The sequence below is a fragment of the Stenella coeruleoalba genome (assembly GCF_951394435.1).
Source record: "Stenella coeruleoalba genome assembly, chromosome: 9".
NCBI lineage: Eukaryota > Metazoa > Chordata > Mammalia > Artiodactyla > Delphinidae > Stenella > Stenella coeruleoalba.
Window position 1 is genome coordinate 59,601,107 of NC_137155.1, and position 14,316 is coordinate 59,615,422.

The 14,316-nt window shown below is 42.9% G+C and overlaps 1 protein-coding gene across 1 annotated transcript in view; it reads right to left on the minus strand.

The window, feature by feature from the left end:
* The window catches only part of NOD1 (nucleotide binding oligomerization domain containing 1), a 93,534-nt gene that overhangs the window by 18,330 nt on the left and 60,888 nt on the right, over window positions 1–14,316 (minus strand). Inside the window, exons 8-10 of the mRNA XM_079931454.1 lie at window positions 6,167–6,250; window positions 5,213–5,296; window positions 2,717–2,800 (exon numbers count right to left, since the gene is read on the minus strand). Of these exons, the coding sequence (XP_079787580.1) occupies window positions 2,717–2,800; window positions 5,213–5,296; window positions 6,167–6,250 (252 nt within the window). The remainder of the gene's footprint in view (window positions 1–2,716; window positions 2,801–5,212; window positions 5,297–6,166; window positions 6,251–14,316) is intronic.

Here is a 14,316-nt window from a genome sequence, read left to right on the forward strand (position 1 = left end):
GGCACTGATCCAAGAAGGTAGCTGTGTACCAGGAAGATAATGACCTATATTACTGTGACTAATGAGATTATAGAAATTAAGCCAGTTCCTTAAGGAGGCAGTATAGCATCCTGGTTAAAAGCTCTCCTCATATACATACACCCACTCCCCACTTCTCAGCTGCAGATCCTTGAAGAAATAAACTTAAGCTTTCTATTCCTCAGCTGCCTGATCTATAAAATGGGAATAACTATAAGAGAACCCCGCTACCCTGGGTGTGTGAGATTTCAATAGGAGGATGTGTATGAAGTAGTTCTCATCATTTCTACCATGGCGCCCAGGGGAAGGGAGCTCTTGTCACCATTCCTGCCCAAGCACACAGGACTCGGTGGCTGTGCTGCAGCCAGGACCCAGTGATCCCCGCCACATCTCTCAAAGACTGGGGCTCCTGGGCCAAGTGACAGAGGTGAGACCTTCTGGTAAGCACAGCCACAGTGTGACTTGGACATTTTTGCAAAAGGAGCAAAAATAGAACCTGGAAGTGGGCACTGAGTTCTGCATTCAGTTAAATTCTGCTGTTTCCTAATCACCCCTTCTGGAAAGCTGCAAACACTGCCACCACCTACACCTTGCTGGGGGGAGGGTGAGCTGCCTGAAGCCTAGACCTGGCAAGAGGCTGGGTAGGAGGAGAAGTAAAAAGCCTGGCAGTGCTCAGGTACATATGCCCACTGGCTACCTTCACTGCAGACAGTGTAGTCTGTACTGGCACCAAGAGCTAAGAGTCACTCTCTAGCCCTGTTCTAGCTCTGTTCTCGTGAAGGGGCTGGCCTGACACCTAGGGAAGGGCATAAAAGAACGTCTACAGGTCAGAAAGAAAAGGAATAAAACAAACACAGATGTAAAAGTAGCACACTCTGGGTTTTTTGGGGGTTTTTTGTTTTTACAGAAGTTGACTTGGTGATCTAAAATTCACATGGAAATGCTAGAGACCCAGAATAGTCAAAACAATATTGAGAAAGAAGAACAAAGTTGGAAGACCCACATTTCCTGGTTTCAAAACTTACTACAAAGTTACAATAATCAGGACAGTGTGGTCCTGGCATGATGATAAACATATGGCTCAATGAACTAGAATAGAAGGTCCAGAAATAAACTCACAGATTTATGGTCAACTGAGTTTTGACAAAAGCGTCAGGGCCATTCAAAATGGAAAGAGACTTTTCAACATGTGGTGCTGGGACAACTGGATATCTACATGCAATAATATGAAGCTGGACCCCTAACACCTCATACCATACACAGAAATGAACCCAAATGGATCAAAGACCTAAATGTAAGAGCAAAACTATAACACTTAAAGGAAATCTTTGGGATCTTGGATTAGCCAGTGATTTCTTACTAAGATACCTAAAGCACAGGCAACTAAACAAAAAATAGATAAATTGGACTTTATCAAAATTAAATACTTTGGTGCTTCAGAGGTCACTCTCAAGAAAGTGAAAAACCTCACAGAAAGAGAAGAAATATTTGCAAATCACGTATCTAGTAAATGTCTAGCACCCAGAATATATAAAGAACTCTAACAACTCAGCAATTAAAAGGCATATAACCCAATTTACAAATGGACAAAGGATGTGGAGACAGTTCTCTAAAGAAGGTACACAAATGGCCAATATGCACATGAAAAGACACCCAACACTGTTAGCAGTCAGGGAAATGCAAATCAAAACCATGATGAGGGCTTCCCTGGTGGCGCAGTGGCTGAGAGTCCGCCTGCCGATGCAGGGGACACGGGTTCATGCCCTGGTCCGGGAAGATCCCACATGCTGCAGAGCGGCTGGGCCCATAAGCCATGGCCGCTGAGCCTGCGCATCCGGAGCCTGTGCTCCGCAACGGGAGAGGCCACAACAGTGAGAGGCCCGCGTACCGGAAAAAAAAAAAAAAAAAAAAAAAAAAAAACCCATGATGAGATACCACTTTACACCCACTAGGATGGCATTACCCAAAAAAGACAGACAATAGCAAGTGTTTGTGAGGACATGGAGAAATGGGGACCTTCATACATGACTGGTGGAAATGTAAATAGCACAACCACTTTGAAAAACAGTTTGGCATTTAACAGAGTGACCATATGACCCAGCAATTCTATCCCAAGAGAAATAAAAACATTTCACATACAAACATGTGTGCGAATGTTCACAGTAGCATTATTCATAATAGTCATAAAGTAGAAACAACCCAAATGTCCACCAACTGAAGAATGGACAAACAAAACATGGACTGTCCATACAATGGAATATCATTCAGCCATAAAAAGCAATGGAGTACTGATATATGCTACAATGTAGGTGAACCTTGAAAACTTTTGCTAGTGAAAGAACATAGAAACAAAAGGTCATATATTGTATGACTGCATTTCTATGAAATGCCCAGAAGAGGCAAATCCATAGAGACTGGAAGTAGATTAGCAGGTGCCAGGGACTAAGGGAGGAGAAGGATGGGGAGTGATGACTTAACGTGTACAGGTTTCTGGCGGGTAGGGGAGGTGGGTAGTTTTGTAAAATGTTCTAGAATTAGATAGTGGTGATGGTTGCACCACCTTATAAATATGCTAAAAACCACTGAACTGTACACTTAAAAAGTGTGACTTTATGATATGTGAATCTCAAAAAATATTTCAAAAGATATATCTCAAAGAATATTTTTTTAAAAAGCACAGTGTTTAAATCTGAATTACCATAAATGTTTCAACGTCTGGTTGACTTTCAACATCTCTGCCAAGCTCTCTGCCACTTCATCATCAAGTTCATTTTTGGTGAGCCTGGAAAAGAAAGGAAGTGTCGACTCAGGACAGCGCTATCTGGCACCCACTCTCCACTGAGTTCACAGAAGCGGGATCCCAGCCCCGGCATCTGCATCTTATGCAGCTCATCACTTGCTGAGAACCCAGCAAACAGCCAGGCTCCAAGCCAGCCTCTGAGCCCCACAGACAATAAACGGAGGTTCATTTCTAGTGCAACCCTTCACCCAAGCTCCTACTTCTTAGCCGTGCTGCTGCCGGGGGAGCCCATACTCCCTCCCCATCCTTGCTGAGCCCTCAGATCTCTCAGAAGACGGGCCCACAGAAAGCGAGGGGCCAGTGCCTGCTTCTCGGGTCTCCAGCCGTTATCTTAGATCCCTTGAACACCACGGACAGTGTGTTACTAAACTCAGTCAGATGAAGACCTAGAAAAGCCTGCCGACTGCGCGTTAAAATGTGTTCATCACTTTGCTCCGAGGCCACTTATGAAGGACCCGAGTTCTGTGACTGAAAGTTCAGGAAGTCTCTCAGTTGTTCGTAAAAGCAGGAAGTGGTCTGGATAAAGTACAGAGGGCTAGAAGTTCCTGGTTGTAAAGAGAATTAAACCCTGTTGTGCCAGTGGATGAAAGAATAAATAAGGAAGGAGAAATGAATATAAAGAACATTTAAAAAATCATTCCTTGAAGAGCAATTTGGTAGTGTCTATCCACACTTTAAATGTGTTTCACTTTGGGCCAACAATTCAACGTCTAGAAATCCACCCTATGGTGTGCAAAGACATTACACACAGGTTCTATACATGCAGTATTGGTTGCAGTCTTTTCGGTCGTAACATAAGATGTGAACAAATTTCAGTATCAGTAGAGGCAGCCAGCAAAATACATTGTGAGTGTACATTCAAGGGACACTGTGCAACCTTTAGAGAGAATGAGGTAGGATAAAGAAAGAGGCAGAAGAGCATGGGGCTCAAGATGCTCTGAGCCAGACATGCCGGCTGGCAGTGGCTTACTAGCAGGGCGACCACAGCACGTGGTTGAACTTCTCTGGGCCTGAGTTTTCTCACCAGCAAATGTGAACAGTAATGGTACAGCCCTCATAACACAGTTGTGAGAATGAGTTAATACATGGAAAAGGCTGAGAACAATGTGTGATGTACAGTGAGTACTCAAGAGATTTTGGGGATTGACATTATTATTATCCCTCTAGACCTGTGGTTCTCAACTGGGGTGACTTCTCCAGGGGACACTTGCCAATGTCTGGAGACAATTTTGATTGTCACAATTAGGGGTTACTACTGGTATCTAATGGGTAGAGGCCAGGGATTCTGCTAAATATCTTACAATACACAGGACAGCCTCTCAACAAAAAAGAATTATTTGGACCCAAATGTCAACAGTGTTGAGATTGAGAAACCCTGACATAAAAGGACATGTCAGATATGTACAATATATGGTTGAGATATTTTTTCTTTAGTCACTTGCTAAATGCTATTCAGTTTCATAAGAAAAGCGATATTTATTTGAATATACATTCAAATGCTAGAAATAAAAGATTATATTTAGAAAGCATGAGGGAGGAGGTTCTTTCACTTCCTACTTTCCCGACTTCAGTGTATTATATTTTTTTCAAAAAAGCATGTATTACTTTTCAAAATCTTTTAAAAGAAAAGATTTTTTTGAGGGAAAAAGGAAAATGCACTTACTGGCCAGCAGGTCTAGTATCTGAATTCTCATAATGACGACATTTTCATTAACTAATGTAGCCAATATCTCATGAGGAGGATACAGAGACATGTAACATAACTTCCTTTCCCAGAAGCAATTTATGATACAGGCAAGTAAATAAATAAAAATACGGTAAATGACCAAAAAAAGGAACAACCAAAAGAAAGAAAAAAAGCATCACTTTCAGAAGGTAACACACAGTTAACTAGTGGCCCTGGAGTGCAGAGAGGGAGCGAGGGCTGTGGGCTTCCCGTGACAGGTGAGCTGGAGCATGAAGGCCAAGTCCTGATGTGACTACCTGGGGACAGAGGAGGCTGCACGGGGGGTAGGCAGTTTAAGAGGAAGAAGGGAGAAAGTTCTGAGACAAGTGCATGAAAGTTGGACTCCTCAAGGCATATCTGAGGGTGTTCTGAGGATATCCTGACAGAATAGCTAGCCTTCTGGTTTTCCTGAGGCCTAGGGTGGGCAAAGAAGGCTAAGGTGTCAAACTCATGTTCCTGGGACCCATTCCACCCATTCTGTACTTGTTTGTGCTTCTGGGAATGGCTATTTTCTTCTCTAGGAGGAAATGAAATTATAAACCTTCCTTTGAGGAAAGGCCTAGAGCCTTTACAACAGAGAGGCACTCTTTCAGTTAAGATTCCAGGCTGTGCACAGTCTTTGGAAAAATCCCTGAGACCCAACCGTTCAAAATGACTCTGGTCATTACCAGAATATTTTCAGAGACGCATTCTGCTGCAGGGCCCATGCGAGGCTCTTTCCTCCTTCTGTAGAAATGCCATTGAATGCAAGACTAGGAAGGAAAAACATTTGGGGTAGGTTATTAAAAACACGTCTACATTTGGCTTTGGTTTCAGCAACTTCCTGCCTGGGCTGATTTGAAGCAGGAAGCGTAAGTGCCAGCCTCACCAGCAGCCACTCAGCCTTTGCTGCTCCAGAGCCCAGGACGAGGCCAAATCACCAGACTGCTCGAGGAGAGGCCAGACAGGAAATGAACATGGCAAGACCTGGTCACACGGGCTGAGGACGCCTGGCGAGCTCTGCTTCGGAGGCTGACACCTTACAGGCGCCTGTCGGGGAGGCCTGGAGAAGTTTCCTCTGTTCTTGTATGGAAGGAACTCTGCTACTGCCCCCACCGTATTTAACCCTTTGTCAGTGACAGGAAGGACACGGGCAACCAGGAGACCCCCGAGTCTCAGAGATTTGGCCAGAGGCCTAAAGGAGGGCCAGGGAGGACCAAGTCTGTTTACAGAGGTGAAGGGTCCCCTCTTGTCCCAGCACCATCCTGAGAAATGAGGAGGGGGCAGGAATCTGTGGCCCAGTGTCTTTCAGTTTTGTCTGGACTGAAGAATTCCTCCCCAACCCCCAAGGGGCACGGGAAGACTACAGAGGGGCTGGCAATGTCTAGTCTTGATCTGACTGGTGTGTGCACATGTCACATCACAGAGCTGAAAACTTAAGCATAATATACTTAACTGTATGCCTCTTCTATGTCGATACAAACGTTTTTAAAAAGAAAAAGAAAAACCACACACACAAATACCTTCCCTGTTAGGAATGCCAGCCGCCCTCTTTCCCCTGGCTCCTCCTCTGGTAAAACAAGAGGAACACGGAGTGACCAGGTTGGCCCTGAAGACGGCAGTTCTCAGAAGGCAGCAGTTACCTCAAGTTAGTCAAGCTCGGGTGGTTCCTCAGAGCCTCTGCGAAGGCCCTTGCTCCTTCATCACCGATTTGATTGCCCCACATCCTGAGGGCAGAGGGAAGACAGTGAAAGTTACCTCATGCTCATCCCTTATTTTCTGCTCATGGCCATGGCGTGTATACTCAACATGCAGATGTTTCTGCTGCATCCCTGGAGCTGTGGCCTGGAGATGAATCCCTCCACCAGCCCCTTAGTGAGCTGCTCGGGAGGAAAAAAAGCAGAAGGCTTGTGAACAGAAGTCAAATCAGACAGCTGCACAATTAGGAACCAAGTCTCAGCCCTGAGCTTTTGGAGAGCTGTCAGTCAGAGCCTAAGCTCACAACTATCCCTGAAATGTTACGTGCAGGATATACAGGTTGGTGGCAGCTTGAAAGGAAGGCCTGTGGCGGTGCCAGACCCAATATCCATTTGACCCTGTGCAGGGGTGCCGGACATTCTTGAAGACATAGTCGGTCTTGCATGAAGCAAAGATCAGAAAGCACACTGAGAAAACTTATCGGCAATTTCCCTGGTATGTAAAGAGGAGGTGACCAAACCATGTTGTTCCGATTGTTGCAGTTTGGGTGGGGAGGTGCCATGACAAGCCGTATTCTCTCCCCCACAGTAGAAAGCCTTAGAGGATCTGGCTAAGTCGAGGGTCTGCATGGTAAGACGTTGGGCTCCCATCCTGGCCCTGCCCCCCACCACCTGGGCGTGCTTGGGTAATGCATAGTCTCTGAGGTTTTAGTCTCATCTGTAAAGCAGGTATAAGAAGAGCATTTCCTCATAGAGTTGTTGTGAGGATTAAGTGAGTTAATATATGCAAAGCACTCCAAACAGTGCTGAGCCTATAATAAGAGTCAGCTATTCCTAAAAGGCTGAGGGTCACTGTCTACAGAAAGCAAGGCTGCCAGGCTCACCACAGAACTGGGGCTGCCTCAGCTACACGCTCTCACCAGGCAAGCGGCCTGCTGACGTCCCTGCTGGTATGGCTTCTGAAACCCCAGAATGAGAGTTTTCAGCATTTTGCATAAAAAGTGTGTGTACTAGATAAAACTGCATGGTATCAAACTTTGAATAAAGTGGAAAACTACTCATGACATGAGATTAAGTGAAAAAAGATAGAATAAAATTCTGTACAGATAGTTTGACGTCTACCATATTAAAAAAAAATAGTATAGAGAGAACATAAACTGCATGAGAGCAAAAAAGCTTACCTGATCTCAAGTGTTGACAATAATTATTTCTGAGATGATCTCCATTATACTGTTCATATTTTCCATAGTTTACAAATAAAATTATCTATGTCTCTTCTAGAATCAGAGAAAAAATCGTAACTCTATGAAAAGCTGTAGTCTCCTGAATCAAAACCATAATGAAATATCACCTCACACCCATATGGATGGTTACTATCAAAACACCAGAAAATAACAAGTTGTTGGTAAGGATGTGGAAAAATTGGAACCCCTGTGCACTGTTAGTAGGAATGTAAAATGGTATAGCTGCTGCAGAAAACAATATGGTGGTTCCTCAAAAAATTAAAAATAGAATTACCATGTGATCCAGCAATTCCACTTCTGGGTATATACCCAAAAGGATTTACAGCAGGGTCTCAAAGAGATACATGTACACCCATGTACATAGCAGCATTATTCACAAGAGCTAAAAGGTGGAAACAATCCAAGTGTCCACTGACAGATGAATGGATAAACAACTGTGGTATATATATAGAATGGTCTATTACACCGCCTTAAAAAGGAAGGAAAGTCTGACACATGCTACAACATGGATAAACCTTGAGGACATCATGCTAAGTGAAATAAGCCAGTCACAAAAGAAGACAAATACTGTATGACTCCACTTATATGACTCCCTACAGTAGTCAAATTCACAGGAACAGAGGATACTATAGAAAGGTGGTTGCCAGGGCTGAGGGGAGGGGAGAATGAGTTTCTGTTTTGCAAGACAGAGTTCTGGAGATGGATAATGGTGATGGTTGCACAACTATACAAATGTGGTTGCACAACTATAGGAATGTACTTAAGGCCACTGAACTGTACACTTAAAAGGTTAAGATGGTAACTTTTGTTATGTGTATTTTCAATAAAAAATTGAATTAAAAAGCCTCCAGAGGGCTTCCCTGGTGGCGCAGTGGTTGAGAGTCCGCCTGCAAATGCAGGGGACACGGGTTCGTGCCCCAGTCCTGGAAGATCCCACATGCCATGGAGCGGCTAGGCCCGTGAGCCATGGCCACTGAGCCTGCGTGTCCGGAGCCTGTGCTCCGCAGCGGGAGAGGCCACAACAGTGAGAGGCCCACTTACCGCAAAAAAAAAAAAAAAAAAAGCCTCCAGAGACAAGGTGGCAGAGTAGAAGGATGTGAGCTCACCTCTTCTTATGAAAACACCAAAATTACAACTAAATGATGAACAACCATTGATGAAAAAAATGCTGGAACCTACCAAACAAGATGTCCTACATCCAAAGACAAATAAGAACCCACAACGAGACAGTTTGAGGGGAGCAATCGTGATAAAATCAAATCCCATACCCACCAAGTGGACAACCCCCAAACTGGAAAACTATCACAGAAGTTCTCCCACAGGAGTGAAAGTTCTGAGCTTCACGTCAGGCTCCCCAGCCTGGGGGTCTGGCAATGGGAGGAGGAAGAGCCCCAGAGAATCTGCCTTTGAAGGCCAGCGGGATTTGATCACAGGAATTCCACAGGACTGGAGGAAACAGAAACTCCACTCTTGGAGGGCACACACAAGGTATTGTGCACACCAGGACCCAGGGAAAAAAGCAGTGACCTCTCCTAAGAGCCTAGGCCAGACCTATATGCTGGTGTTGGAGGGTCTCCTGCAAAGGCAGGGGGCAGCTGTAGCTCACTGTGGGGACAAAGACACTGGTGGCGGTAGTTCTCGGGAGTACTCATTGGTGTGAGCCCTCCTGGAGGCTGCCATATTTTCACCAACACCTGGCCCCACCCAATAGCATGTTGGCTCCAGTGCTGGGTCACCTCAGGCCAACCAAGTGGGAACACAGCTCCACCCATCAGCAGACAGGCTGCTTAAAGTCTTCCTGACCACACAACTGCCGGCTGAACACACCTCCTGACACAGCCCTGTGCATCAGAGGGATAAGACCCAGCTCCACCCACCAGTGGGCAGGAACCAGTCCCTCCCACCAGGAAGCCTGCACAAGCCTCTTAGACCAGCCTCATCCACCAGGGGGCAGACAGCAGAAGCAACAAGAACTACAACCCTGCAGACTGTGGAAAGGAAACCACAATCACAGAAAGTTAGACAAAATGAGACAGCAGAGGAATATTTCCCAGATGAAGGAACAAGATAAAACCTCAGAAGAACAACTGAGTGAAGTGGAGATAGGCAATCTACCCAGGAAAGAATTTAGAGTAATGATAAGAAAGATGATCCAAGATCTCGGAAAAAGAATGGAGGCACAGATTGAGAAGATACAAGAAATGTTTAACAAAGACCTTGAAGAACTAAAGAAAAAACAAACAGACAAACAATAAAATAACTGAAATAAAAAATACAGCAGAAGGAATCAATAGCGGGATAAGTGAGGCAGAAGAACAGATAAGTGAGCTGGAAGCCAGAATGGTGGAAATCACTGCTACAGAACAGAATAAAGAAAAAAGAATGAAAAGAAATGAAGATGGGCTTCCCTGGTGGCGCAGTGGTTGAGAATCTGCCTGCTAATGCAGGGGACACGGGTTCGAGCCCTGGTCTGGGAAGATGCCACATGCTGTGGAGCAGCTAGGCCCGTGAGCCACAACTACTGAGCCTGCGCATCTGGAGCCTGTGCTCCGCAACAAGAGAGGCCGCGATAGTGAGAGGCCCGCGCACCGCAATGAAGAGTGGCCCCCGCTTGCCACAACTAGAGAAAGCCCTTGCACAGAAACAAAGACCCGACACAGCCAAAAATAAATAAATAAACAAATGTGGGGTTTTTTTAAAAAAAAAGGTTGGCCCAGTTTAAAAAAAAAAAATGACAATCTTAAAAGACCTCTGGGATGACACTAAATGCACCAATGTTCACATTATAGGGGTCCCAGAAGGAGAAGAGAGACAGAAAGGACGTGAGAAAATATGTGAAGAGATAATAGCTGAAAACTTCCCTAACGTGGGAAAAGAAACAGTCACCCAAGTCCAGGAGGTGCAGAGAGTCCCAGACAAGATAAACCCAAGGAGGAACACACCAAGACACATAGTTATCAAATTGACAAAAATTAAAGAAAAAATATTAAAAGCAACAAGGGAAAAATGACAACATACAAGGGAACTCCCATAAGGATATCAGCTGATTTCTCACCAGAAACTCTGCAGGCCAGAAGGGAGTGGCATGATATATTTAAAGTGATGAAAGGGAAGAACCTACAACGAAGATTACTCTACCCGGCAAGGATCTCATTCAGGTTAGACAGAAAAATCAAAAGCTTTACAGACAAGTAAAACCTAAGAGAATTCAGCACAACCAGACAGCTTTGCAACAAATGTGAAAGGAACTCCTCTAGGTGGGAAAGAAGCCAGTAACTTAAAACAACCTTGCACATATATAGACTGCCATATCAAAACCTCATGGGAGGCAGAAATAGAGACACAGATGCAGAGAACAAACGTATGGACACCAAGTTGGGGAAAGCGGCAGGGGTAGTGGTGGTGTGATGAACTGGGCAATTGGGATTGACATGTATACACTGATGTGTATAAAATTGATGACTAATAAGAACCTGCTGTATACTAGGAATAAACCTACCTAGGGAAACAAAAGACCTGTATGCAGAAAACTATAAGACACTGATGAAAGAAATTAAACATGATACCAACAGATGGAGAGATGTACCATGTTCTTGGATTGGAAGAATCAATATTGTAAAGATGACTATACTACCCAAAGCAATCTACAGATTCAATGCAATCCCTATTAAATTACCAATGGCATTTTTTTACGGAACTAGAACAAATCATCTTAAAATTTGTATGGAGACACAAAAGACCCCAAATAGCCAAAGCAGTCTTGAGGGAAAAAAACGGAACTGGAGGAATCAGGCTCCCTGACTTCAGACTATACTACAAAGCTACAGTAATCAAGACAGTATGGTACTGGCACAAAAACAGAAACATAGATCAATGGAACAAGATAGAAAGCCCAGAGATAAACCCACGCACCTATGGTCAACTAATCTATGACAAAGGAGGCAAAGGTATACAATGGAGAAGAGACAGTCTCTTCAATAAGTGGTGCTGGGAAAACTGGACAGCTACATGTAAAAGAATGAAATTAGAACACTCCTTAACACCATACACAAAAATAAACTCAAAATGGATTCGAGACCTAAATGTAAGACCGGACACTATAAAACTCTTAGAGGAAAACATGGGAAGAACACTCTTTGACATAAATCACAGCAAGATCTGTTTTGATCCACCTCCTAGAGTAATGGAAATAAAAACAAAAATAAACAAATGGGATCTAATGAAAGTTCAAAGCTTTTGCACAGCAAAGGAAACCATAAACAAGATGAAAAGACAACCCTCAGAATGGGAGAAAATATTTGCAAACGAATCAACAGACAAAGGATTAATCTCCAAAATATATAAACAGCTCATGCAGCTCAATATTAAAGAAACAAACAACGCAATCCAAAAATGGGCAGAAGACCTAAATTTTAGAGGTATAAGTAATAAATCAATAGCGGAAACAAAATGTAATCATTAAAAAAAAATCCCCAATAATGCAAGAAAAAGGAAAAAAGAAACAAAGAAAAGTTTGGACCAAACGGAAAAGAGCTGGCAAAGTAATAGATTTTAATCCAATCAGTAATCACATTAAATGTGAATAATCTAAACATACCAATTAAAAAGAGACTGTCAGTTTAGATAAAAAGGCAAAACTCAACTAGATGCTCCCTACAGACAAAGATGACAATGAAGTTGTAAAGGGGGTGTGCATATTTGGAGTTTTGGGGGTTACTGATTTGGGTGGTAGTTGTACAAAGTATTTCCTTTGTAATTGCTTGTTAAACTCCATTTTATATACTTGATATGTATATTCCCAATAAATAAATAAAGTTAACTGGCAATCAAATGTCTGCTGAGGTTGGGGGGGGGGGAAGAACCTGCTGTATAAAAAAACAAATAAAATAAAATTTAAAAATTAAAAAACCTCATGGGAACAGCAAACCCAAAAACTACAATAGATACACACACACAAAAGAAAAAGCAACCCAAACACAACTCTAAAGATGGTCATCAAACCACAAGAGAACAAAAGAGGAAGGGAAGAAAACAGACCTACAAAAATAAACTCAGGCTTCCCTGGTGGTGCAGTGGATGTGGGTCCGTGCCCCAGTCCAGGAAGATCCCACATGCCACGGAGCAGCTACTAGGCCTGTAAGCCATGGCCGCTAGGCCTGCGCGTCCGGAGCCTGTTTTCCGCAACGGGAGAGGCCACAACAGTGAGAGGCCCGCGTACCGCAAAAAAAAAAAAAAAAAAAAAACAAAATGATTAAGAAAATGGCAATAGGAACATACATATGGATAATTACCTTGAATGTAAATGGATTAAATGCTCCAACCAAAAGACACAGACTGGCTGAATGGATACAAAAACAAGACCCGTATATATGCTGTCTACAACAGGCCCACTTCAGACCTAGGGACACAAACAGGCTGAAACTGAGGGGATGGAAGAAGGTATTCTATGCAAGTGGAAATCAAAAGAAAGCTGGAGTAGCAATACTCATATCAGACAAAATAGACTTTAAAATAAAGACTATTACAAGAGACAAAGAAGGACACTATATAATAATCATGGGATCAATCCAAGAAGAAGATATAACAACTGTAAATATATATGCATCCAACATAGGAGCACCTCAATACATAAGGCAAATACTAACAGCCATAAAGGGAGAAATCAACAGTAACACAGTAATGGTGGAGGACTTTAACATCCCACCACTTTCATCAATGGACAGATCATCCAGACAGAAAATCAGTAAAGAAACACAGGCCTTAAATGACACATTAGACTACATGGACTTAATTGATATTTATACAGCATTCCATCCAAAAGCAGCAGAATACACATTCTTCAAGTGCAAATGGAACATTCTCCAGGACTGACCACATGCTGGGCCACAAAGCGAGCCTTGGTAAATTTACAAAAAGTGAAATCCTATCAAGCATCTTTTCTGACCACAATGCTATGAGATTAGAAGTCAACTACAAGAAAAAAACTGTAAAAATCACAAACACATGGAGGCTAAACAATATGCTACTAAACAACCAGTGGATCACTGAAGAAATCAAAGAGGAAATCAAAAAATACCTAGAGACAAATGAAAATGATAAAGCACAACAATCCAAAACCTATGGAATGCAGCAAAAGCAGTTCTAAGAGGGGAGTTTATAGCTATACAATCTTACCTCAGGAAACAAGAAAAATCTCAAATAAACAACCTAACCTTAAACCTAAAGCACTAGAGACAGAAGAACAAACAAAACCTAAAGTTAGTAGCAGAAAAGAAATCATAAAGATCAGCGCAGAAACAAATGAAATAGAAACAAAACAGTAGCAAAGATCAATGAAACTAAAAGCTGGTTCTTTGAAAAGATAAACAAAATTGATAAATCTTTAAGCCAGACTCATCAAGAGAAAAGGGCGAGGACTCAAATCAATAAAATTAGAAATGAAAAAGGAGAAGTTACAACAAACACCACAGAAATACAAAGGATCAAGAGAGACTACTATGAGCAACTGTATGCAAATAAAATGGACAACCTGGAAGAAACGGACAGATTCTTAGAGAAAGGTACAATCTCCCAAGACCGAACAAGGAAGAAATAGAAAATATGAGTAGACCAATCGCAAGCACTGGAATTGAAACTGTGATTTTTAAAACTCCCAACAAACAAAAGGACAGGACCTGGTGGCTTCACAGAATTCTACCAAACGTTTAGAGAAGAGCTAACACCTCTCCTTCTCAAACTCTTCCAAAAAATTGCAGAGGGAGGAAAACTCCCAAACTCATTCTATGAGGCCACCATCACCCTGATACCAAAACCAGACAAAATTACCACACAAAAAAGAAAATTACACTCCAA